Source organism: Drosophila erecta, unplaced genomic scaffold, assembly GCF_003286155.1.
Source record: "Drosophila erecta strain 14021-0224.00,06,07 unplaced genomic scaffold, DereRS2 tig00000092-arrow-pilon, whole genome shotgun sequence".
Lineage (NCBI taxonomy): Eukaryota > Metazoa > Arthropoda > Insecta > Diptera > Drosophilidae > Drosophila > Drosophila erecta.
Window position 1 is genome coordinate 2,158,500 of NW_020825207.1, and position 27,036 is coordinate 2,185,535.

Genomic DNA, 27,036 nt, shown 5'->3' on the forward strand with positions numbered 1-27,036 from the left:
GGGTCTGCCGTGAACTGGCACTCTGCCCAAATAAACCGCAGGAGCAAAAGCCACCGCTCCATGGCTTCCCCCGCTCATTCGCTTCGTGGCGCTTCAATAGCAATTTGGTTAAACTCCTTTTTAATTTCAGCCGCACTTCCGTCTACTCCTTGGAGTAGAGCCAACCCAGAGATGTCCTCGTGAGAGCAGAATATAGAGTACAGGTGCTTTTATAGCCGCTTACAGCAAGCCTTAAATACAATATGCATCCAATAGCAACTATTTTAAAATGCTAATCCGAAGTAGTAAGCGCCGCTGATATCCTCTTTCGTTTTCCGTTTCTTTTTACAGCTGCGACCTGAAATTGAATCGAATGTTTTGTTTGCCCCAGTCCTTGAAAGTTCCGCCACCCAATATCCTTTGCATTCCTGCGGCAGGAGAATTTTCAGCGTCGTAAACGGGAAAATTTCATTAGCATCAGGCTAGACATCATCTGCCGAACAAAAGACGGCGAAAAGAAATCTCCGGAATGAAATCATTTTGCTCCGGCGTCTGGGCGTAATAAAATTTGGCTAAATGTGCGCAGCGTGTCCTGAAAATGTCGGGCAACGAAAAAAGGCGTCCTGCGAAATCCCTCTCAATTTGAAGCTCTTTTAATTGTATTTTTGGGGCGTTTGAGCCATATTTGTAATGTGCAAATATGCGAATATTGTTCTTCCAGAGCATTCATATATATACATATATATCTGTATTACCAACTTTCCCTGTTGACTCTCAACATTGTGCGTTGACTTTTATCAGCGGCCTTGAGCGGGTTCAAGACACTTGACTTCAGTTTGCCAGCCGGCTTTGTTGAACTTCTTCAAAGTTGGGCAAACAAATGCATTTCCCTTGTGCTCATGCAATTTTGCCAGGCAAATCGAGCCAATTTCATCCATCCATCCATCCATCCAGCCTTGTTTTTCTTGGCAATCGAACAAATTCCATTTGGCCGGGCTAGTACAGCATTTTTAATTAGTCTGATTTGGGGTTTCACTTTGCAGTTTAATTGAAATCGATCGTTTATATCGGCTGCATGAGCGAAAACAAACATAGGGTCAATAAATATTTTGATTTAATTAATAATTGCTTCCAAAACCTGTCGATTAATTTGATAAATGCCATTTTCTGAACTCACAGATAGTCCTTAAAAATAACGCCAGTAAATAAATATTATTGTAAGCCCTAGCTTTTTCAGTTACCTTTAACAACTCCCGCACTTTCATAGTTTTCCTCCAGCGCCGTGCATAATAAAATATTTATTAAGTGTAAATAGGATTGCTCTGAATTATGTTGCACATTTGGGAATTTAATTATCAGCTTTTTGCTGCACTGCGTTGGCGTTGAACTCTTTCATTTGTGCTTAATTTGATGAAAAAGTAGAAAAACAACAATTGCCAATTATCAAAACAACAATTATGGCCAAATGAGTTAAACAAGTTAAGCGTGAAATGGCAAAAAATTCAATTTAAATAGTTCGCCTGCCTCTTGCCCCTGAAAAAATGTATTTATTCGCCGACGCCATTTGCTTGATGCGAGACAAACATCAGGAATTAGATCCTCCGGCGAAGCACTCGTTTCATCACGGTTCCTGGACGGAAAGCTGGGAAAACTGAGGAAAACTGGGTGGCGCAGCATGCTGTTTCCTCCAGGCCCAAAGGAGCATCCTTTGTTTGTAATTAATTTCAATATAGCAAGGCATTACAAGGGAAACTCAGTAAATTTCAAAGTATGCTGCGAAGCCAATAAACTCCGGCGAACAGCTTCCACGGCGAAGGGGGTGGTGGGTGGTACTAGGTGGGTGGTGGGTGGTGGGCGGTGGGTGGCTCAAACACTCGCAAACACATGGCGTGTAAAATAGATTGTGAATATTGCACACGAGACGCGTGAGATGAAAGAAAATGCTGAAATTTAAACGTGATACACGTGGAGAATGGGCAAAGTTCAGTGCGTCGGTGGGCGCAATTTTCCACCCATCATCACCCACCACCCACCAGCGGCGCATTACTTTGCCCATAAAAGTAGTTAAATTATGTTGACTGAAAAACAGCGCCCTCGCATGAGTGTGTTGGTGTGCGTGCGAGGGCGTGGCACTGCGGGGGCGGTTGGCTGGTTTGCCAAGGCTGTTGCCACACAGACACAAACACCGATTCGTATTTGTGCGCCAAAGCAGATAAAAGTAACTCGCACTCGCCATTTTAGTTAAAATATTTGCACGTTCGCTGGGATTCCAGGTCCATGGGCGAAACGGGGCAACTGTTTGGTTTGCTGTTCATTTTATTGGAATTCTCGTTGGCATATTGGCGGGGGAATTGTTTCGGTGGGCCCACAGAATCCACCCACGTTGGATTAAACTTTTAAAGCAGTGGGCTAGCAGCAAGCACTAAGAGCTCCATGTGTGCATACGCATCAAATGTTACAACACTAGAATCTGATTACTAGCTGACCCGAAAACGTCAAAAATTATTCGCTAGCTAGTCAGAAACAAGGGAGCAATTGTTAGCCGCAGCTGAGCAACTGCAGCCATGAATCAATTCGACCGAGTGAAGCTATTCCAGCAACAGGACTACGAACTGCCCGAACCGCCAGGCGATTCCATATCCGCGCTGGAGTTCGTGCCGCGATCGAGTTCCTGGAACGCAATCTGCGCCGGCAGTTGGGACAACACCGTGCGCATTTGGGAGGTGCAAGCCGACAGGGCAGTGCCCAAAGTGATGAAGTTCCTGGAGGGCACACCACTGGATATCGCTTGGAACGACTCGGGCAACAAGGTGTACCTGGGCGACGCCAACGGCCTGGTGTCCGAGTGGGACTTGGAATCCAACACGCTGAGGCGGGTTGGAGCCCACGCGCGAGCCGCTCGCACTTGCCATTGGGTGGGCACGAGCTCCTACCTGACCACCACCTCCTGGGACAAGACCATCAGGGTGGGTACTATAGCTACAGCCGTGCTAATACAACGAGTACCTACGCTTACAGTTCTGGGATCCGCGCACTCCCATGGAGCTGGCCAGTAAGGTGCTACCGGATCGCAGCTACGCCGCCGATGTCTTCAACGGAGTGGCGGTGGTGGCCTGCGGCGATCGATCCGTCCTGGTCTACACCCTGCACGGGGAGCCTGTGCAGCAGGAGCAGATGCAGAGCCCGGGAGAGGGCCACACCCAGGTGCGGTCCGTGGCACTGCACCAGAACAGAGAGGTGACCAGCTGGCTTCTTGCCAAGACGAATGGCATGGTGTTCGAGCAGAGCGTGGCTCAACGCACGGGCAGTTTTCCCATCCGGTGCCATCGCCATGAGGGAGCCGGCAGCCTGGACGTCTATGCGGTGCACGAAGTGAAGGTCAACAGGGCGACGAAGCACATTGCCACGGTGGGATCGGATGGAGTGTTCTGCTTCTGGGACAGCCAGATGCGCTCCAAGCTGCTGGAGAGCAGGGTCCATCCGCAGCCGATCACCAAGTGCTCCATCAGCGACGACGGCCAGCTCTTTGCGTATGCCTTGGGCTACGATTGGTCCAAGGGGCACGAGTACTCGGACACCGGCAAAAAGGCCCAGCTATTCCTGCGTCCGTTTGGAACCGTCTAAGTCTGTCCACCTATCAGCTGTATTAGTTATACACGGATTACAGCCCCATCATGTTCCATTTTCTGATTGCAATTAGGTGAGCGCTCCGTCGACTCAAGTTTGATTGAAATATTGCAGCCAATTTCGCATGCAGCTCGAGTTGGCTTCCTGTCCTCCTGAACCCACAGCGCCTCCGCCTGCTGTTATCCTGCGCTTCCCGTTTGGCGACAATTAACAAACCGTCAACTAATGCTCATAATGAGCTTGCATGCGATTAATTTTCCACTTGAGCTGTTGAATTTCACGCAGCCTCTCGGCCTCCTTGGCGTTCCTGGCCCCAACTGGAGTGCACTCCATAAATCATATTCCATTGTCGCTGGCATTCTCGACTGGATGGCTGGCTGCGGTGGGGTCTTATCTGGTCGGGGAATTAGGAGGTGGCAATCGCAACCATCTCCAAGAGCCGCACTTAATGCCGCTTCCCTGCTCGCCAGCTCTGCATATCAGAGACTCACGTCAGATGTCACTAATCTAAATTTATGCAAATTGCCAACTGTCTGAGTTGGCTCACATGCGATTTCCTCCGCCGCCACCGGCGGATTCCAGATGCAGATCCGGCGTACCGAGCTGGAGCTGGAGCTGGAGCTGGAGCTGAAGACTTTGCAACAGTTGTAAAAATGCAGCTAAATTCAAATTTGACATGCAGCAGAGTCGGACTTGCAGCCCAAGTTGGCGGTGGAGGTGGATATCCGCGGACTCTTTTCCACTGCGCTCATTTGGGATGCAGAGCAGCTACCAGTTACCATTTCAGTTGCCAGTTGCCAGTTGCCAGTTACCAGTTACCAGTTGAATCAGCATCAGCTCGCCTGGCAAGCTCTTATTAAATTAAAACGAAGGCGTTTAAGTGCCGCCCCGAGCCACCATGCCACCATGCCACCATGGCCCCATGCCAAGATGCAGAGACTCAATCTGATATGCAAAACATTTTTGAAATAACTCAGCCGTAAACAGTTTCAGCTGGAGTTCCAGTCGACGGTGGCTCCATGTCCCAGCCAAGCTCAACTCAACTCAACTCAGAACTTCTCTCAAGCTTGGCCAAATTAATTGAAAAAGTTACACGCATCGCTAGCTCCTCTTATCCACCACGACTCCTTGTCCCCGCTGGTCCTCCAGACGGGCAGCTCGCCAGAGGAGTCGGAGCCATTCCAGCTGGCCGAAGGATTCGCCATTGATAGGTGGCCCGGTCGGGATTGCAATAGCAATTTATGCATAGAGAGGCCTCGGTTTCGTTTTCATTCAAATGTATCTCGTCAGGGATGTATCTCAGCATATACAAGTTAAACTAGCTGTAAATGGTATAAGTAAACAGAGCGAACTATATTTTATAATCAATATTTTCAAGTCATATCGTACCTGTTACCCTTTCAGCTATGTTGCCTAGCGTTTTGGTTTTTGGGAACCACCCAACTCCATAGCCAGAGCTCCAATCCTAGATGGCTTTGTGCGCACTGCCTTTCGGTTTCATTATCGCGAAAGCGGCACGCGATGCCAGAACCAGATTCAGAACCTGGCCAAAACCGAATGCGAACTGCGAACTGCGAGCTACAGAGCCAAAGTCGCTTTACAAGTCGGCGCGTTTGTAATCGCTTGCAGCTCCATTCTGGCCAGCTGCCACTTAGGTGCCCATATGCAAAGCGACAAAGTGTGAAATTTGAGGGAGGAGGAGCTTTGCCCCCGCATCGCGAATCGCAGGAGAATCGGCGGAGATGGCTGCAGGATGGTTGGATCTGGAAACACACGCGTGTGTCTGCGGGGCAGGATTCCAGCTGACCAGTTGGCCAGTTGACCAGCCGGCTAGCTGGCCATGTTTGCATAAGCCCCAAATAGCCGCGGACCAAGTTCGCTCTGCAGGGTAATTAATGGTGCTCCGGGGATTTGGCAGCTTAAAGGTTAGACTGGAGACTTTGCATGGAAATGTGTTTGAGGTGAGTTCTTTTCCTATGGCTTTAATGTATCCGTGAAGCATCCATACAATGAAGTAAGCAGATCTTTGGGAGACGCCAGGAGCAGCGATAAATTCGCTGGCTGCACAAAGGAGCTTCCTCTGTTGGCCAACATTTGTCAGCGGCTTGCGCCCTTATTTTATTTGCACTTGTCTTCAACTATTCCCCCTTTCCGACCAAGTTGTAACAATTTCAACCTATAATTTATTCAGCTAAATCCTTTGCCGCCACGAGCCAGCAAAACGGAGCGGAGCAGTGAAAATAAATTAAATGGAAATCATTTGTCTTGCTCAACAAAATATCACGCAAATGGGCAAGGGAGGGGAGTGCCGGAATAGGTGGGGTGTTCTACTTGCCCCTCCAACAAGTGGCAGCTCCCAAGGAAATTTGCATAAAGAAATAATATTCATTGTGCGACGGAGGGACAGTGCAAAAAGGATTTGAACATGTCAAAATTGTCCTTGACGCACGCCCAAGTGGATGGGATGATTTCGCCTAGCTTCCACAGCGTTTGGGCCACGTTAAAGAGCTTGTTCTTGGCCAGATCCATTGCTTCGCTTAAAGACGCCCGCAAGTGTGCAACAATTTTGTTGGTTTTTTCTCCGCTGCCGTTTGGTCAGCTACTAAACCTCTGGGCTTATCACAACTTAGCTATGTATCTGCTCCGTTTCAGGGCAATTTTCGTGCGCCACGCCCAGCTAGCCCAACCACGCCCTCGAACTCCGAAACTATCTGGAAATCTCAGACGGGCCAGAAAGGGGCGATTAACAAGATTAAAAGCGCCATTAAATGCTTTGATTTCGTACAGGCTAAGACCACGCAACCGCAGATACGCAAATGTGGAGGGAAAACGTGTGGATATGCGGATGTGCAGATACAAAGATACTTCGGCACCGGAGGTGGAGTTACAAAAGGCGCACCCAATAATTTATCCCCGTACCAGCAAGCGAGCCCGCCCCCAGAAATCTGTTCTTGCTTAAGGGAACACATGTTTGCGGCTGCAGCCCCAGCTGCTGGCCAAATGTATCTGGGCATCCCTCGGATACAGATACGGATACAGGAATGCCAGCTGCTACTTGGCCAGGACGTAAATTACGCAAAATTTGCTGTTAAGTAGTTTAGCGCCAGCGGCAGATACACACGGACACACATCGCATCCCCAGAACCCGCAAACTCTCGGCCGGATTGATTTAGGTGCTGGTTAAGCTCAACACTTGATCCCGACTCGAATTGGAATGGAATTATGTATTTGGGCAGACCTTTTCGGATTCTGAAGGGGATGTGGCCAGCAGTTACGAGTTGGGCTAGCGGAGATGTAGCATTTTTATCCGAATTTAATTTTAATTGTTAACGCATTAATGTTGCCGTTTGTAATTTTAGCATTTGTGTGATAAGTTCGGAGGTGAACAATATTTAGAAACGAAATGAAACCCAATTTTAAATGCAAACATAACGAGATTTAGTTACATGTTTGAGCGGCTGGTGCGTTTCGAAAGTGTAAAAATATTTGATAATAATTATAAATAATATTCGCAAAATTATAAATCATCATAACAATTGGGCAGTACATTCAGGAAAAGCTCCTCTGCCAGCTGCCATTTTCCGGACTTTTCTTTTTATTTATTGATAGTATCCGCCTTAAAGTTTCGTCCTGCGCTGCACCTAAAACATACAATGTTTAAGTGAAATTTATTGGCTTTTTGCAGCCGTTAGCCGGAATTTAGTAATAAATGAAATTCAACAATAGAGCGCACCAGGCCAAATTGCATTACATTCGGCGGCAAAGGGCAGTGGCAAAGTGGAAAGTGGCAAGTGGCAAGTGGCATAAGTGAGGAAAAATAATTTAATGGCGAATTGCAGTGGACGCGGGCGGCGAGGGGCGGCAACTAATTTAAATTGAAATTAAAATTGATTGTTTTTTAAACGCGTCACGTAGGCCATTCCGCGTTCGCGGGGGCTGGAGGATGGGGAAGTGGGCGGCTGGGTGGCAGTTAAGTGCGTGTCAGTGCGAAGCGGAAGGTGCCCCATGTGGCTGCCACGTCACTTGCAACAATGCCGGACAAACAAACAATGGCGCTGCCAAAGTGCGGAACGCTCAGAATGTTCAACAAGCAAACAAATTCGTTAACAAATGTTCGAAATTGCAGCGGCAACACAGCAACAAAGCCGGCAACAATGTTTTAAAACAAAGCCAAAACAAAAATTGAAATTGGCCAGCTATGGAAAAAGCGTTCAACGGGCCAAATAATGAAACAATGCCCAAACAGAAGCGACTATCGGCATGCCCTTCTGTTTCGCGTGTCACATGTATTATGCAGTTCATATTAATTCCTGAACGAAAGTACACATGGAAAAATTGCGTGTGATCTATTCGAATGTGGGTATTTAAAGCACCTGCGATGGAATTTTCGCATGGAATTTTAGGCCAACAAGCCACATTATTCACATTTGTAAATATCTAAAATACATAAAAAGCGCGAATGCATTTTCCAGCGCCGGAAAATTCGGGCGGCTGAACTAAGCCCACTTTCGCATTTTCCCAACACGTGCCGTCGCGCTGTCTCTTTCCTGCCCCAGTATACCGCGCTCTGTCGCACCGCCCACATTTGGCATCCACTCAATTATATTGCGTGCCTGTTAACGCTTTTATTTGTTGTTGCGGGTGGGCGCTGTGGGTGGGGTGTGGGGGCCTCTCGAAATGTATTTTTGGGAAATTGTTGCTAATTTTTTGCGCATAGCCAAATTGAATTTTGCAGCTGCCCCACGTTGCACGGCTTCTGCGATTGCCGCACGTGCAGCTGACCAGGCGCTGCCCACAACACGCGGGCCAGCACCGAAAAGGAAACCCCCTCCACTGGAAAACCCCCTCCACTGGAAAACCCCACCAGTGGAAAACACACCACCCGCCACATGGCCACCACGTATAATTGCCGCCATCATCGCGGGCTCTTATATGGCTTGGCCCTCTTGGCCCGCTTTTCTTGCATATTATTTCACTTTATTTTGGCCCGGCCACTCGGCCACTCGGATGCTCGGATGCTGCCCAATTAGCCGCCTTGATGTTGGCCTTTTATTTCTGTGTTTAGCGGCTAATTTGGGTAAACGTTGTCAGTGCAGCAAGCACTCGTTTTATTATATTCCTGGCTAATTGCCGCACCGGGGCAGCGAAACGTGCCGCTGTGGAACACAACAAAGCCATCAAGACTCATCGATTCGACGGGGCAGTGGGGCCTCGATAAGCGCTACACTACTTGCACAAATTTCAATACATCACTTGAAATAATTAGAGAAGAGCTGTGATGAAAATGCATTCCCATGAAGAGCGATAAATATGATTAGAATTTCCGATTGATCTTAGAAGTTCCACTGTACCTTCCCCCGCTCAATCAGTTGATGGTTAACTTGGAAAAAAGCTTTTTAAAGTCGAAACTTTTCTGGCGAGCGGTGCCAATGAGAAAAGTTCGTCTGCTGTTTAGTTTTTCAGCTTTGCCCATTTGCAGCTGTAAGTTCCAAGCCATCAATAGTTTTTTAATAATTAAAACTGCGCCAAAGCAATTAATTTTAAATTTTAAAAACGGTTACCCACACGCACACACACCATCGCCCTCCAAAGTGGCTCCGCTACTGGCCGGCAGGGGGCGCTGCTGCGGCGGAGTCGACTGCGGTTAGAAAATATGAGACATGGAGCAAAATGTCTAGCAAATGTCATCTGAAAAATTTAAAAGCTCCGCAGACCCCGCAGCGCATAGGAGGGGGTGAGGGGTGGGGGTGAGAGGTGTGCACTTGGGCCCTAGGTGGGCATGGTTGTGGGTAGTGGGCGGTCGCGCAATGGGGCGTATGCTTGATGTTGGCAAAGGCGAAACTTAATTAATTTGAGTAACTTGGCAGTCGTCCGATCTGGATGCCCCCACCACCCCCAGCCATCCATGGCCGCCCAGCCGTGGGCGTCTTTGTGGAACTTTGGGTGTGGCATGAATTCTTAATAACTGCTGCCAAAGGGGGCGGCCACCCGGGGCCGGGGGCGTGGCTGTCGCAGAAATACAAAAAAGTACAGGAGAGCTGACGGAAAATACTGCACCGCCCCTCATTTTAATAAAAGGGTTTCAAAGTAAGAAATTACGGAAACTGACTATGTCAACATAATTAACTCTGAAGTGAGAAAGGCGAATAGGAGGGCGGCAAAAACTGGCCAAAAACTCGGCAAAAACTGGGCAAAAAGTCCTCGCCCGGCACATATGGATTCGTTTCGCTTAGCTGGTTGCCAAAAAGCGCGGCTGCAAAAAGATGATGGCCACCACATCCACCACCAGCCAGCCATTCGCGCCCCACCAAATCTGGCAAATGGCGTCGAGTGTTGCCCATAATTAATTTTAATGTGTTTTTTAGCGCCTTTCCAGCCAGGCCGATCTCAACCCATTTGGCGCATTCTTCTAATTGCCCAACTGTGGCAGAAACAGAATTCGCAATCAGCGCCGCATCACTTACAGCACTTTTTGCAATTCCACTTGCCACTTTTTGGCATCTCGTCGGCCAGAGGTGACTGCATTCATTGGCTATTCATACTTTCAGCTGCAGGTTTCTGGCATGTGGCTCCAGAAGCCAGCTGAGTTAAGATATTTTGGTTTTAAAATACATTACCCAGGGTACTTGCCTGTTTGCCGAACTTGGATTGCCCAAAGAAAGCTGGAAATTCGAACACTGAGAGCTCCTAATTTGAACCTTCTAACCGCCGATGCGGCCACATGTGTCTGGCTTTCTGGCCAAGTCTTCAGTGGTCTGGGCCTGGACTGCTCTATCTGCAGCACAACAAATGGAGCTGCTGACAGCTCACTTGGTCAGGAGAAAGTCAGTTGGGGGACTACGAGACGCTGACTTTTAAATTGCTTTATTGAGAAGCTAAGCACATTATGCTGTCTGCTTGGATTTTGGGTTACTTTAAGTTGCAATTTTCTGAGCAGCATAACAATTGGCTTAAGTTCCAGAGAGGCAACTTTAATTACTACTAAAAGTATAGTATGACTGCATCAGCACTGTAAATATTATGACTTGCCGCCGAAAGAAATGCAATTTAAGGGCAAATCTAGTCATCTTCCTTTGCGGATACCTCTTAAGCCGCACATTGTGTCCTGTCACCAAAATGGCGTTAAACTCCGCCAACTCACTAGCCAACCTCAATATGGCTCGCTGACGTGTCCAGCACGTTGGCCACTTCGCCCCAGTTTCGGTGCAGAAAATGCTCATAAAATGTCGCCGGAAAACGGACCTTAAGCCCCTTGTCAGCTCGCGGGGGAGGGGGCGGAGGCGGAAAAGTCCTTCTGACCTCGGGCCATGTGGAGCTCGATGTGGAGCAATTTGCGGGCTGTGCCGGGTGCGTTGGAAAGTTAATGCCCTGTCGCAGATTAAAAGCAAAACATGTGAGCGGCACCAGGAGCTCAGGTGAAAGGGTAGATTTTCCGGGCTCGGGAAAGCAGCGTTGCTGTGTCATATTAGCCCAACAGATTTTCCAGAATTTCTCTGGCTCCGGCTGAAAAAGCCGACATTTCGCGATAGTTTCGCTCAATTGAAAACTTTATCCTTCGGCATCCGCTGGCACCAGGGATATGATGTACATGGTACCCCAGTACATATACAAATAGAGAAAAAACACAATTAATTATTTAGACCTGCGGCATTTTCAATTAACCCGGCTGTTTACAAATAGAACTCAGGCGGAGGGCCAATATTGAAACAGAAACAAACGAAATCGATTCCATCAGCAGGCGCCTGCCGTTTTTTCAATTAAATTCAGCATTTCACTCGGCGGCGCTCATCAGACAGCAGCACTAGCATCTTCTATTAGCTTTCCCCCAGCAGTTTTCCGGAAACGGTTATTGAAATTGTTTCGAACACTTTGCGCCTTCAGCTCGGGAAAAGCGAGGCGTGGCGGGTGGCTGGGTCATTCGATTCTATTGCTGGGGGAGCCTGTTTTCTGTTTTCCCGCTTTTTATGCTTTATTGGCGTCTCAACTTTGTCACGTGTCAATATTCCTAGCAGTCGGAAAAGCAGCAGGGGGAGTGCGAGTGGGAGGGGGAAGTGGAAAGCAGCTCATTTAAATTTTAATTTGTCGGCAGTGGAGTCTATGTGCCCCTATCTGTTTTTCGGCAGGACCAAGTTTTGGCCATTGACAGTTGCTTTGCGCAAAACTTTCTGCGGAATTCCCATTATGTTTCAAAAGCTTTTCCGGTTGACTTTTCGGCCGAGGTCATGAATTCGCTTTGATTGAATAACCGGGTGATCTTCGTCCCTGCATTGGGGTGAAATGAGGAAAGTTTATCAAAATGAATTTTTCAAACTTGACAAAGGATTTTATTCAGCTATGCGCTTATTTAACAAAATGTGGCCTGCGAAATAGCTCTAATACGAGTACATTGCATATTTTTCCCGTGTTTTTCCGCACAATGGCTGGGTTCCAAATACGAAAAGCAGCCAGATTTCATTTGGGATAACCGGCCAAGTCCTTTCACATTTATTTCTCGCTTTCATCGTCGAGCGCAGCAAGCTGAAAAATAAAACATCTTTAATCGATTTATGAATTGTTGAACATGTCCAGTGCCCCATGTATTGATGCATTGACTGCACTGAGTGATGCCCGGCACGGCAAACAATGGACCAATTTCATTTAAATCGCATAAATTCAAATAAATGAATAACAACCGAACAGAAGTGGTGGGGCGAGATGAACGGCGCGAGTTGCGAGATTGCGGAGACAAAGATTTAATAAAATGACACAAAAACACGCCGGGCAAACATAAAAATCAATAAACAATAAAGTTGATTTATGCGTCAAAGTGTCAATTGGCAGTAGCACAGTGCCCCACTGCTTCCCCCCCCCCCCCCCCCCCCCCCATTTTCCACCCCCTCGCTCGCCCCTTGCCAACAGCGGGCATCCATGGCGTATGCGTAATTTCATTTGACAGTGCAACCAGTCGACAGTGAAGCCTGCGAGTCGTCGGCTTCGCCAGAAACGAATTTAAGTGCTTCATTCGATATGCATCGCTGCAGCCACGCCCTCTGGCCCGCTCGCCTCTCCGCCCACTTAGTATTTGCCATTTTATTTCGAAATATTTTCCACCATTCAATGAATGATTGAGAAATATGCTTTTGATTTTATTCGCGCTGACCGGCAACAGTTGCAGATCATGTTGCACTTATTGTTGCAGTTGCAGTTGCAGATTTGACATCCGCCAGTGGGACTCGAAGAGTGGGAGGGGGGGAAGAGCGGACTCCACAATTCATCTGTCAACCAAATCAATTTTGTGGCTTCAGTCATTTATCTTTGTTAGCGCTCAATTGACGCAGCCGCTGCCACAGATACAGATACAGATACACACACAGATACAGATACATACGGATGCAGATACAGATACAGATACAGATAGTGGTTCTCATTCCGATTCCGAATCGGTTAGCTACTGCCATTTGGGTCGGCACGACTAATTGAAGCTGCCAATCGGCTGGCTGATTGGAAATTAATTGGGTTTTGCAGCTTTTGTTATATAGTGGCCCAGAATACGATATAACTTATTGATGTGAAGTTATGGAAATGAGTTGGACGATTTCCATTTAGTGTGAATTGCTGCTGGCCCACATCAAAATAATCCTCTCTCGTCACATGTACTCGCGATATTGGGGCAAATGACACTTGCCAATTAGGCAAATCCATTGGCACATTGGCATTGAAGTTGCAACTGTTTAATGAAGTGTAATTCACTTATTGCGATAAACTAGTTCAATAAACAGCAATCTAGTTATAGGAACCATTTCGCTTGCAGCAATACGTACCCATACAAATGCAAGTTGGCCCAAAAATCCAAATGGAGCCACCGCAACTGACAATCGCACATGCAAGTGGGCACATCCTCATCCTCATCCTCCGGGCGAGCCTGCTCCTGGACTCAGACCCACTCAGCCGTGCTGAAGTGCTGCTTTCTCCTTCCCCATTGGTCCATTGTCCACGTAATCAGCTCGAGAGCGATTATCGCAGTGCGGCAGCATCTCCAGCTGGGTGGATAACCCACTCCTTGGAGATCGGAGCTCGGTTTGTTTGCCAATAGAGAGGCCGCAGTCGCCGGCTGGAAACTGCAATTCATCAACTCAAATCAGAGGAGGCAGGGGCCGCTGATCCACACGTCCAGGTCTCCTGGCGGCAGTTTGCCCACCCACAGTGGCCACAAGTCAACGAGGTGATTTGCATGCAGCCATGGGTTTCGGTTTGCTTTTGGTTTTGGTTTTGGTTTTGCCTTCGGTTTTGGTTTTGGCCCCACTCAATGGGGAGCCGGATTAGACGCGACACTGATTGGGCCCGTGACCAGAGTTGTCTTCGTGACGAGTGCAGCAGTCTGCAGCTGGGTGTCCAATGGGTGTTCCTGGTGTAAGCGTTATGGAGGATCAGGTGTCCTTGCATTAGTTACGATAACTGGCAGCCAATTCCGCTAGCCAAACTCCAAACGACGTGGAGGACTGAGCATCTGATAGCCGAAACATAGGAAGTCTGGTACGTAAACGCGGCCAAGAAGCGCGGGCACCACTTCACTCCAGTTCTCCGCCATCCCGATAGCGATGCCCATCCATTTCCAACCCGTTTCCATTGCGGGACCCATCCGCATGCGTTACGCAAATTGAATTCGTTGGCTGAAAATTTATGCAACGTCGCGTCGGCCAAGAGAAAACAACAAGAACAATCGGGGGATATATGTTTGGGGCATATCGGGGACCTCCGGTGACTGCTGGCGTGTGTATTTGGACAATGTACTTGGACGCAGTGCGATATCGACAGAGTTGCAGCGCAGCACGCAGCAGCCACTGCGGCTGCAACTGCATGTAAAACTGGCAAATGGCAACTGGAAGCTTCGGCCGGCGAGCGACTGAGAAATTTATGCTTTGTTTTGCCTTGGCGATACATGGAACATCAATTCTCGTTAACTTTTCATGCACGACTGGGCGATGGAACATGAAATGGATATGGAGATGGACTCTGGATTCGCCATTCGCCATTCTCGATTCCTTGCGGAACCACTCGACCCAGCCGAAAAGAAGTGCGCAAAACAATCAAACAGAGAGTTTCGAATCCGACGCACAAGAGTGGATATTTAAATTAATAGAATCGAATCTGAATTGGCTGAATTGGAATATTAAATTGAAGTAAATACAAATAGATGCAGGTAATACATGCATGCCACAAAATGTAATCGGCTAAAGTGCGTTTAGTTTTTACCTTAGTATCTGAAATCTACTGGCCGGAAATGTTTACTAAACATGTGTGAAAAGAGAACAATGGTGCTGGTGATTTCCCAAAAAGTGCAAAACACGCATCAATTTGCGTTCCATGTTCTGCCGAGCACTTAATTAAACTCATTTCTGGAGCTCACAACAGCTGTGTTCGCCTTAACCACAACACATTCATTCGATTGTGCGAATTTATCAATTGGGCCTCCTGGATTTGGCCAACCTTCCGCCCAATTGAGCTTCAAACACGAGCGACTTGCCGGGCACATAAACCGCAAATTCGTTTTATGAACTCACCCACGTATTTTTATTTCGCCCACTGGGGTGGGTGGCGCTGTTCCGCCCACTGAACCCGCCCAAGTTCAGAGTGCAAAGCGGGCTGACCTTCGTGACAAAGAGCAGGCGACAAGTCACAACAATTGCCTGGGCCATTCAATAAAAATGCAAATGAACTTATCAATTACAACGCCCAAACAACAATAAACTGCACGGCCAGTCGAGGAGTGGCCTACTACTGGCCACGTGCTCCAAGGAGCTCCGGACTGGCCTGGTCCAATCTTGTGGCCACTTCTCCGGCCGGAGTTCCTGTGCTCTCGAAACGGTTTTCTTATGCAAATTGCCAGCGCTAAAATATTCCGGGCTCATAATTTTTATTTCCGTTATTCGAGTTTCAAGATTGTACTACATGCTTGTTGGCGCATCCCCCTCCGCTTTTCCCGCTTTTCCCGCTTTTCCCTCTTTCGAGGGCTTTTCCTGCGCCTTTTGGGAAATTTGCCTTGCTAATATGGCCGAAAAGCAGCGCAGTGTCTGCCAGGTTGTCTGCTGACTGCTCTCTTCCTTTTTCCCGGCCAGTTCCCGGCGCAATCTTCCCCCATCCTCCCACATGGCGAGAAAATGGGGCACGGTGTGGGTGGGTCCGAAGATACCGTGGACATAAATGACATAAGTTACGACTGGCAGATCAGATAACATCTTAATTTAGGGAGTGGGCGAGCGCAAAGTTCAATGTAGCTGGGGGCCACTTTCAAGTTAAGTGATTGTAATGGCCCACACAAGGCAGGGAGTACTGTAAACAGGATCGAAGGGCTCCTTCTCCACGAGAGTGGCCTTTCCAAAGCAGATGGAACACTTTAAACGCCTTGCCAGCAACCACAATTATTTCGGAAACTTCAAACTTGCTATACGTTCTATTAAATAGATTTCAATTGTATCCAAAACGAGCTATCTTTGCAAGCTAAATTATGCTATTATCATCATTCTGCCAGCGCCAAAACCTTTTTAAGTGCAAGCCCAACACCTCAGCGCCATCGGCCCAAGAGGAATGTGGCTGGCCTGGTCGAGATTTGCTCGTCACTGGAGAGCCGCCCACAGAATTTTCACACAGTAGGCCGCACCGCTGGTTTCCCTGTCCCTGTAATTTTCCGGCCAGCTCCAGAATTGAAGCATCACAAAAAATGCAGGCCGGCACGGAACTGGTCAGCAGGCGGAGCCCCAATGATTCTGATGAGTGGTTTGGGTTTGGGTTTTGGCCTGGTCATGCAAGGCGCATTTTCGCACTCACACCGCGATCGGTTGCTTTTCCAGCAAGTCAGACAAATTATGGCCACGATTTGACTTGGGCTCTTCGAGGAAAAGCAGCTCCTACTGCTGGTCAGGCGATAAGCATTTGCGTGATTAATGAAATGTGGGGCCCGTTCCCTCGCAGAAGAGTTGCGAATGGCCTTTCCATAAATAAACAATTAGGCCTCGCCACCCGCAGCCGACTTTCCATTCTGCAATGGAGCGACAATCCCGACTTACTGGCTCGCAATGGGCGGGCTTTCCCGCTTTCCCGCTTTTCCTTCCTGTTTTCCCACTTAATTGACTCGCACTCGCCCAATTAGAACTCGTAAGCGGGCACGCTTTGCCCATTTGAATTTATATTGAAAATTAATTTAATTAATAGAGCGACTGGAACGGGAAAGCAAGGAGGCAGTGGGCGTGGAAGTGGAGTCACCTACCAGGTGTTGTGTCCATTCCCAGTTTCCCTGGGCTATCGCGGCGGGAAGTGTCAAACAGTCAACTCAATAACTGTTTATTTCGGCTGGCACATTGCCAATTTTGGCCTGGCTGAGTCAGTTGCTAATCGTTTCTCCTTATTTTTTGTTGGCCAACTGGAGCACTCGTATATTGTGGCTGCGAGATTGGCAACTTTTTTCTGCAGGGCCATGCATTTGCATTTTCTATCTCAATTGGCGGTTTGCATTTCATTAGCCTGAGCAGTTTCGTTAAGCCTGCCAATTTATGGCAATAAAGGTGTTAAGAGCTCTGGTAGATCTATTTGAATAGTATTTTAATGGTTTTGCTATGGGACCTCCCATAGGTTCCATTACTTCAGCAACTAATAAACATTTTTCTAGCCATTCTATATATATAAGCGGATTCAATATATAGATAGATAATTGTTAGTAACAGATCATTTTAATTGCCACGCAAATTCCGGGCATAAATCAGACCATTTGAAAAGCAGTTTCCGCCCCTTCACTTTACATGACGGCCTTCTGGACTCCTCGCAAGATCACTGCCCACCTGATGTCGAAGTGATCGATGTCCTGGACAGCCGTTGCCATCCATAACGAGGCAAACTCCCAGGCCAAAGACGCCTCCGCACTGCCAATCCCATTTTCCGTTTTCCATCCGCCCATTTGCTACCGTTTAGCCAGATTGATTTCGGGCCAGAAGCCGCACGACTCCGCCGATCATTCCGCCCACTTTTCGCAGGGGGCGGAGGGCCGTCACGCCCACCGCTGCAGTTTTCCCATCGCCCAATAGCCCAATCGCCCATGCCGGGCCCATCAATCAACTTCGAGTGCTCGCAGTGAGCGGGAGGCTCCTACCACTCCACTTGCTCCTACCTGCCTCCGAATCTGCGCGTCTCCGAATCCGCGAGGTTGCGCCTGGGAGCGCTTTTGGTTGTAAAAATCGTTTCGGCATCATTTTTCATATCCGCAGCCGAAACAAAACCGCCAAAAAAGAAGCAAAACCACCAGAAAACAATATCCAGTCGGCGGCTGGGAAATCGAGTAGCATCCTAACTGCAGGAGCTTCATGCGGCTTGGGAAAAATAGTGGTACATACGCTTCCAATACCCTAAGGTTGCTTCTTGAATCATTATTACGATGATGGGAAGTCGTAAAAATGTACCAAAGTTGCCTTAAATCTCACTCATTTGTTGCTTACTTTATTACGACCATCATATTATATGATGCTAAAGCATCGTACAGTAATACGCTATTCCAGGGTATGCGAGTGTGGATAGCTGGGTATGGGTTAAGTTTCGGTGGCCAGGGGTGCGTATACGTGATCGCTACCTTCCTTGGACTTTTGCTACGCTTTGTTTGCGCTGCTATGGACAGCCCTGCCCCGTCCCTCCTGCCCACACTTTTGAGCCTTGTTTGCTCTTGGCCGTGGCGAGCGAAAGAGACAGCTGCAGCGAGACAGAAAGAGGCAGCACGAGAGAGACGGTTTCGATGTAGCGCGAATTTGTTGCAATTTTTCATTGTCAGCGAACGCGTTCGCCGGTAAATTTTGATTAAACGCTCCGCGGGAATTCACTTTGGCTGCACTTTTTGTTTTTGTTTTTTATTTTTCCTGCCGATTGGAGGTGGCATCTCCCATCTCCCATCCACAATCCCAAATCCCAGTTGGTGGCCAACTCTTTCATTTGAATTTGATAAATGACGCTCGTTGCAAAGCGATATGTTATGCAATTTAGGGGTTTCTCTCTGACTTAAAAAATATTGAAGCGATAGCTAAATGTGTGTACAACTCGAAAATAAATGAACCGGCTGACAAAGAGAAAGGGAAGTGATGAGACTTTAACTAGGCTTTCGGAAATCAATTTGATGGAATGAAAAGGCGCTATTCCAGTAACTTCCCACTTTGGTAACTTATCTCGAACCTGTGTGCGCAAGATTTAATCGATTTCGATCCACCACAATACCCTATAATAAACGGGCTTAAAAGGGAGCAGGTATAATATAAAAATTACAAATTACTGAGCTTCAACTGGAGGCGAGACAGCAAACAAGGCCAAATTGATCCCTGGCCGACAAGCGGTAATAATAATTTCGTGCCAATTAATCAGCGTTAAATCAGAGCGTCAACAGCCCCACCTGCTCCACAATCTCCCCGTCGTTTCACTTGAAGATTTCCGGTTTTTTACACATATGCCGCCAAAGAGAATCGAATAATTGGCATTCGCATTCTGCGTAAGCGTCAGTCGATTGTGAGTGAGGTCACACTGACCGAAAATGCAGTTAGCTTCTGATTGTAGCTAGGCCTGGCCACTCTAATCCTTTTTCTGGCCAACTTCAACGGAGGAAGACACGTGCGTTTCCTAAACTTTCTTTTGGTACTAATTTCTTACGGGTAAGTTGGCCAAAAGAAAATGTAAAGCGTGGACTCACATCTTGCCATATAGGAATGAAATCACAAACCCAGAAAAAGAATGCCCCCAAGGCCAAATCGAAGGCCCCCGAGCCGTCGAAGAAAGCCCAAGCTAAGGTGGCCCCTGTAGAAGTCGCCACTGCTTCTGCGGCTCCGCCGCCTTTGTCCTCGAAGAAGGTGGCCAAAGCTCCGGCCGTGGCTCTGAAGAACCTCGAGTTGGCCATGAAGGAATCGGCTAAGAAGGCCAGCGAAATGGCAGAGCAGAAGTTTGCCGCAAAGCCGAAGAAAGCCCAGAATGCTCCGCGCAAGAACGTGAACCCAGTGCCGGACCCAGTAGCTCCTGCTGTAGTCCAGAAAAAGAGATCGGCGCCTCCTACACGTGGCAAGCCCACGGGTGCTGCCCCCAAAAGGGCTGCCCTAGTCCAAGAAACGCCCAAGGAACAAGCTCCCACGGCACCTAAAGCCGAAGCAATTGAAGCAACGGCCACTAAAAGTGTCGACAAGAGCATTGCTGCCCCGGTAAACCAGAAGCCCAAGCCGAAACGCGCCAAGAATGTGCTGCGTGGCAAGAGGATGTCCAAGAAGAAAATCTGGCAGCGCTTTGTGATTGACTGCGCATGCGTGGCCGAGGACTTGATTCTGGATATTGCCGACTTCGAAAAGTATTTGCGCACCCACATCAAGATAAAGAACAAGGTCAACCAGCTGAAGGACCAGGTCACTTTCGAGCGGGTCAAGAACTCCTCGCTGGTCATCCACTCCGCGGTGCACTTCTCCAAGCGCTACTTCAAGTACCTGGCCAAGCGGTACCTGAAGAAGCACAGCCTGCGCGATTGGGTGCGAGTGGTGTCCACGGCCAAGGACACCTTCGCCATGAGCTACTTCAAGATCCAGGCCGATGACGACGACGACGTCGAGGCCAACGAGGGTGAAACCTTCGTCTAGCGCAACGATCACATTTCGAACACATAACCATGTATTACTCTTGAAAGATGTTCAAGCTTCTTAAATTTTTCAGTATACTTCTGTTAAGTCACTTGAATTTCAATAGTTCTCCATGCTTTTCATACCACTTTCGCAAATGTATTTTAAACATGTTGCACCATGAAATACCAATAAAAAACCCATCCCATCTGAAGCTCCACAGTTCCCTTGAAGAACTCAAACATTTTATTTTAGGCCATAAGGAGCACTCCTCCGGCGAGCCGACTTAACCTGGCCGATTGACATCTCGCAAAGGGGCAGGGGCCTCGAGTGGCATTCGTCATGTTTTGATTGGGAGGAGCCAGTCTTGTTTTCTTTACCTTTTACGCTTTTGTAAATGCCTTAAATTGCCCCATTGGATGGGATTGTGTTCGATGCCAGGCGGCTTAATTGCTTCGCTGTGGGTCTGCCAATTGGCCGAAACCATGGGTGGGGTTGGGGTTGGGGATGGGGACTGTCAGCAGTTGGCCTGGCCGTAGGTGGTCCATAACGAGCTAATGAAATGCGAATCCAGCCGAAATGCGAACAGCCGAGTGAGTCAGGCAGCTGTCAAAATCGAAATCAACCTGAGCACTTGCAGGTTCGCTTCCTTTCGACTGGGCCTAAAGAACACAAAGACTTGGGCAAAATATTCACGACTGCCGGGGAGGGAATACAAAGCGAAAATAAACATAAACGTCATGCAAATCGTATGGTAATTGCTGTCATCGCCGAGTCTTGTCAAAACGGGTTGAAGTGTTTTGTAAATGCCAGAAAAAATTAAATTCCAGACATGCAGACGAGTACCAATAATAATAATAATGTAATAAGGGGCTTGCGATGGGGAAGTCAAGAGCGATCCACACGCGATTATTATTTTGTCAAATGTGAAAACACGATACGGGCCAAAACGGAAAGAACAGCCTCTGCTCTGACAAAAGCCAAGTTGTAATTGGTAATTGGAAAAAACCTGACAGCCAATGGTGATTTAAGTTAATTGAACTAACACCCGTAGCTGATAGATGATGGCCTTTTTTGTCAAGCCCAACATAGCCACATAAAAAACACTTTAGCACGTGTTAATTAGCGTTGACGCTTTTTTATTTAATTAATAGTGCAGACTTTTATGATGTGTTTGCTGCCTTAAAGAGCTCCCTTTTGTCGAATGCATAGTATTGGAATGCATAGTGAACGCAAATAGCTGGCTTTAATATCGAGCACCTGTCAGGGCCTTATTAATTTGAAAGCAAATCCCTTTTGACGTGCAATGTAAACCCTGTTCTCAGTGGCAATCAAGTTGGCTTTTAATTGTGCGTCAAACATCCAGATCCAGAATCTCGTTGCACTGCAATCCAATCGCTCTGCAGCAGGTAGGTTGATCCCTGTTCCTGCTTAGGCTAATTAACACATCGATTACATCGTGGCGCGGACAGTGCAGCTTAAATGAATGGGCTCGTTAGGGCATCTACCATGAGCAGGCCTTCTGGTCTTGACTGCGCCAACTGGTTGGGTCTATTTTTAGGGCCAGCTCCCCCGAGGAGCAGCAGGTGCAGCTGTGGCGATGGGTTTCTTGGCCAATGCCAACCAGTTGGCGAAATCTGAGGATCTGAAGATCGCCACCAAGTGTAGGTGACGGACGGCCTCGGGCTGCCAATATCGCTTACTGCCAGACAATGGATAGCCACGCTTCTGGCCACACAGGCGTGGACAATTTGTTGGCCTTAATCCACTTGGGCACATATTCTTGTAGATCTTAGTAGCTAGCCCTCCAAGCCGAGGTATAACTAACATATTTGGCTCTTCAGCTTTGGGGAATCTTTGCAGCTCATTCAACTGACACTTTTCCGCTCGAACGCTTTCGGGTGTCCATTTCAGGATGTTGGCAGGCGAAAGGTGATTGGTGATTGGAATTATGTATTGTATGGTTTATTAGCTATTTATTCCCACAGCTCTCGAATCGAAGGCAGCATGGTGGGCCTAATGTGTGCCCACGGCGTGATACTGGCCAGCAACTCGTTGGACTACGAAATATACCTGCTGGATGACCGCATTTAGTAAGACATTCGGTTGAAATGAACCAAAAATGATATTCCATATTTTCGTATACTTTACAGCTGCTGCGCCCCGCGTTCCGGCATCGATCGGAGTATAGTGTTGGAAGTGAGTGCCCAGGTGGAGTACCTAGCCAGAGATCGCGGCCAGAAGCTGAGTGTGTCCCAGGTGAAGGACTTGTTGTGCGTAAGGTACGAGGACGAGGAGGTCGATGACCCGGATGTCCTGCTAGTGGGCCAGGACGACAAGGGCCTCCACCTATACAGTCTACAAAAGCGTGGATTGTCCTACAGGGTGATATTTGCCGCCAAGGGCAGAGACTCGGAGGACATTGTGTCCTTTTTGACGCAGAACTGGACGGAGTCCATGAACCTCAACGAGGCCGAACAGCTAGCTAGAAAATCGCTCAAGTGGGCGCCCTCGGAAATGTGCACCATCTATAGGGACAGAGAAATGGAGGATCAGGATGGAATCCTGGACGAGGGTGACGACATGTCCGCCCAATCGCCGGACAGCAGTTTCTAGATCCAGCCACTTCACCCATGTAGTAGCTAATCGTATCACTTTGATTCACTTTGATATAAATGAATGGCGCCTCCCCTGTAATTAGCCGCATTTCTCAGCGTTTTGCAAGTGGGCCTGGAATAGATTAGCCGCTTCTCCCGCTGGAAATGGTGCTGCGCCAGCACAAGTGATTTATACTCCTCCAACCTGGCCCTTGGATAATTAATAATGATTAAAAGCTGGCGCCCATCAGCGGCCAGCCAGCTCTGAGTCCTTGTACGCGCCATGGGTAGGAATATATAGCTCTATATAGATCCCCACTAACCAGATCCGCTCGCCTGCCTCTGGGGAAACCGACTAGGTGAACTGACGTCCAGCTGTGCGGATTAACTTGAATTTATATGTTATGGCTGCATTTGAATAATTTCATATTCGAGCTGGCAATCGGGATCTCTATCTTCCACGCCACGCCCCCTTCCTTTCAGTCCATCTCCGCTGTGCGTGACCAGGCTTCATTTTCTCCTGCTCCTGCTCCTGCGTCCAGTTGTGTGGTCTCCCTCCATTGACAGCTCTTGGGTGGCATTATGCTGTCTGCCCCGGATTTTCACTTTTATGGCCCGCAAACCGACAGTTGCTAATTGATTTCCACGTAGATTGGACTGCTAGTTAATCGGCTGCTCGTCGGGTTAAGCGGAGCTCAAGGCGATATGATTTTGGAGCTGTGATGTGTGATACTAAACGGAAATTAGCTTGTTCTTTCAGATTAGTAACCTTCGTTACTCAGTTCCAGTTAGCTACCTCAAAACTCAGCCTGCTGAAGTCACATCTGCTGCACAATTTCACTAATGACATTTTTGTGGCACATACAAACTGGAGCCCCTCTTTCGGTTGATAAGCAAATATTTCGCCAACACTTCAATATCTTTCCAGCCTTTATTTATTTAATTTTGGGTTGTGCTCTTGCCCGAATTCGAAAGTGTCTGGCGAAAATAAAATGTCAATGGCCGGGCGATAAGAAACGAGAGGCACAAGGCGAAAAATCAAACATCAAATATTCCCAATAAATTAAATGCGGCCAGTTCCGAGAAGGACCCATCCTCACTTTTTTTCCTGTGGCATTCAATAATAATTCACTTTCGATGCGGCCAAAAGTTGCATGGAAGCTGGCCCTGGGGATTCGGGGCACCTCTGAATGCGCAATCGAATGGTGCTACCTTGTGATATCTTTATTTACCTCACTCCAAAAAAAAGGTTAAAAAACAGAGGTGCAGAAAATGCAGACAGTGTCACCTTTCGGCGACTCCAAGTGGAAATATATTTATGTGGCATGCGAGTTGCAAGGTGTGACAACATGGAAATTTATCTGCACCATCTCTGCAGCACCTTTATCTCCTGACCCCCGCCTCCAACACATCCGCCATCCGCCTCCCGAACTCCAGGGCTACCAACAGTGGATTTATATGGGATCCGAGTCGGGATTGCCATCTTAATGCGACATTAAGTCGGCGGATTCTGGGTGTTTGGCCGGCGCAAATATGAGGTGCATTATGTACACAGAAGAGATTATCTATGGGTACACATGTTGCACATCTATCCCATAAGTAAGTGCTACAGAGGTACTGAACCGGAAGAGAAATGGAATAAGCCATTTGGGTGCTCCAATTGGGGATGAATGCACAAGTAAGACAACTAAAACATATTAAGTTACCATGCTGATTATAAACAAAACAAGATAAAATGCTATAGTCGAATTCCCCGACTATCAGATACCCGTTACTCAGCTAGTGGAAGTACGAACGAGAAATTTAAACATTTTCTGGAATATTGTTCGAAATTGGGGAAGCAATTATTAAATCATATTGAATTTCTACATCTCACAACGAAAAAATTTAAAAAAATAAATTTCTAATTTATAATGCAGATTTTTAGAGAATTGCGCCAGAAACATTTAGAGGTATGCCACTTCAAAATCTGATTAAGATAAGTTGAGTTATGGAGTTTAGAACTTCAGCTTTGGGAGATTTTTTTAGTTTTTGAATTTCTACAACAAAATACAAAAAAAAAAAAATAAAAAAAAAAATGTTTAAAAATAACGTCCGGTTCGCTTTCTTCAACGAATCAAGTATACTCTTTTACACTGCGAGTAACGGGTATAAAAAGTTCCAATCAAGTCATTTAATTATTTTCGCTGAAGGGCATAAAAACTACTTTGCAAGTTCAACTTTTTTCCAACACTTTCTTGTCAACTGCCTCTGCGTAATTGTGCTTTTTCAGCGCTGCTGTTGCATTGGCAACTTTAACGAAATCGGACATGCAACATAAAGTAATTTATTTTTAATTAATTTATAAATGCAGCCACATCAAAAATGGCCACCGATACAAACAGGAGGCGAGGCTAGAGGATCGCGAATTAAGCCCCGAGTCGTAAATAATTTTTATATCTCGCATTCCTTTATAGATTTTCATTTTTTGCGCGTTTAATTTCAGCTTTATTTTGTTCTTTTTATTTGCGCCTCTGCCGCATGCAACAAGCGGCACGAAGTGAGTGTCGCTGACAGCACGTCATCAGCACTTTGGGCGCAGGGGCAGTGGGGGCCGATTGGCCACGCCCAGTTATATCGGTGGGCGTGGACGATGGCAGCAATTTCATTAAAATTTACTGCACACTGCAGCGGCGAAAAAATTGTTGCGGTCAATTAACGTCAGCAACGCGTTGCCATCGCTGCGGCGGCATAAGCCCCGCTCCCCCCCTTATAGATGCCCCACGCTTTTCCGCCCTTTTCCCGGAGCGTAGTTTCCCCCACACCCCCCTGTGCTCATTAACGGCCGCCGTCCACATGCCATTTTATTCGCATTTCGCATCTGCATGCGCATACGCGACTTTTTGTTTATTATTGCTGGCGTGAATAAATAAATAAGTTCCATTGACATATGCTCAAATAAATAATAGAGCGCGCTTAAATTATAGCCGCCGCCTGGATGGCCAGGATGCTCCTTCCAGTGGCAGGAGCCAAGGAGCACCGGAGAGCCGGAGGAATCTGTGAGTTATGATCCTGGCGGCGAGACCGCAAGTCCCGCAGAGCCCCATAACAATGAGCGGTGGAGCACGGAGTCATCGAGTGGATGACGATCACTTTTAAGTTCGCAGGAAATGACAATGGAACAGACTGGCGCGAACCGAGTGAATAATTGGGCAACATTACATTAAAAGATAAGGTTATGCGGAGCTTGAAACACAAGTACCATTCAAGGGCATTCCATGAAATGCTGATACAACTTTCTCCGAACCCAACGAACTGCACTTGGCCTAGAGAAGCCGAAGCCCGGCCACTTAATTGATAAACTTTGCCACTGAACTAATTTGATTTTTACGCAGACTCAATCAGAGCCGCGGAGCAGAACAAGTGAAAAGAATTTAATTAAGCTGCAGAAGCCAGCCAAAATGTTTCACAAAATCGAATCGTTTGGTTGGGGGGGTGGCAGAGGGGGATACCACGCGATGCGTGTGTCGGAGCCCCCGGGAAGTTGACCCCAAAAGGGTCTCCGTCGAGGAGCTTATTAAGCCTGTTTGTCAGGGGGCGTGGCACAATAACACAGAGCCTCTGCTCGAGAGGAAATTGCAGCTGACTCGGCGGACAGCCGAACCGCAAATTAGTTTCGCTGTGGAGCAACTGGGATTCTCCTCGGGATCTGGCTACCAATGTCAGCCGAGTCCGAGCCTGAATAAATATGAAAATATTGTGCGAGTAACCAGTTACCAGCAACCATGAAGCAGCATCCAGAGCCCGGGGCGTCTTTCCTGGAAACGAAAGAGCAACCGGAATAACAATAACAACAATCACCCCCATGACAGGCTGTTCTGGAAAAGGGACCGGCTCACTGAGAAAAAATGCTAGTCAGAGCTGGCATTTGGATTATGCAACCAAAGCTGTTTGCCCACAAAACTCAATGGCTTCTGTTTACTATAACTTTTTCGGATCAGGCGGAGTCGGGCACTCTTTTCTCCCAGTGCAAGGGTCCACAGCCAGCTTCCCTTCCCCTGCGGACTCACTCCAGAAAATTGACGCGAGCCGCGCTCCAAAATCGCTCCAAACGTTGTCATCGTTGTCGGGTTGTTGGTCGGTTGTTGCATCTGCATCTGCATCTCGGCATCGCGCGTCCTCCATATGGGCGCACTTGGAGATGCCGGAGATGAGATAAGCTTCCATACTCTACACTCCACACTCCTGCCCGCTGCTTT

At 47.7% G+C, this 27,036-nt stretch overlaps 3 protein-coding genes across 3 annotated transcripts; all 3 read left to right on the forward strand.

The window, feature by feature from the left end:
* The first annotated feature begins 2,543 nt into the window (after positions 1 to 2,543).
* LOC6547688 (mRNA export factor) lies at positions 2,544 to 3,603 on the forward strand. The gene is made up of 2 exons (XM_001976332.1): positions 2,544 to 2,945; positions 2,998 to 3,603. Exons 1-2 carry the CDS (start codon positions 2,544 to 2,546, stop codon positions 3,601 to 3,603), a joined length of 1,008 nt encoding a protein of 335 aa, XP_001976368.1.
* A 15,546-nt stretch (positions 3,604 to 19,149) lies between these two features.
* Positions 19,150 to 20,398, forward strand: LOC6547686 (60S ribosomal protein L22). Its single transcript, XM_026980509.1, has 2 exons — positions 19,150 to 19,259; positions 19,312 to 20,398. The coding sequence occupies exon 2, from the start codon at positions 19,314 to 19,316 to the stop codon at positions 20,220 to 20,222; it is 909 nt and encodes a 302-aa protein (XP_026836310.1). The 5' UTR covers positions 19,150 to 19,259; positions 19,312 to 19,313; the 3' UTR covers positions 20,223 to 20,398.
* A 1,148-nt stretch (positions 20,399 to 21,546) lies between these two features.
* Positions 21,547 to 22,895, forward strand: LOC6547685. Its single transcript, XM_001976329.2, has 4 exons — positions 21,547 to 21,610; positions 22,046 to 22,133; positions 22,190 to 22,294; positions 22,355 to 22,895. The coding sequence occupies exons 2-4, from the start codon at positions 22,117 to 22,119 to the stop codon at positions 22,815 to 22,817; spliced, it is 585 nt and encodes a 194-aa protein (XP_001976365.1). The 5' UTR covers positions 21,547 to 21,610; positions 22,046 to 22,116; the 3' UTR covers positions 22,818 to 22,895.
* Positions 22,896 to 27,036: the final 4,141 nt, after the last annotated feature.

Coding starts and splice junctions, on each gene's coding strand:
- LOC6547688 (XM_001976332.1), top strand. CDS start 2,544: ATGAATCAATTCGACCGAGTGAAGCTATTCCAGCAACAGGACTACGAA. Junction 2,946..2,997: donor CCTGGGACAAGACCATCAGG/GTGGGTACTATA, acceptor CTACGCTTACAG/TTCTGGGATCCGCGCACTCC.
- LOC6547686 (XM_026980509.1), top strand. CDS start 19,314: ATGAAATCACAAACCCAGAAAAAGAATGCCCCCAAGGCCAAATCGAAG.
- LOC6547685 (XM_001976329.2), top strand. Junction 22,295..22,354: donor CTGCTGGATGACCGCATTTA/GTAAGACATTCG, acceptor TATACTTTACAG/CTGCTGCGCCCCGCGTTCCG.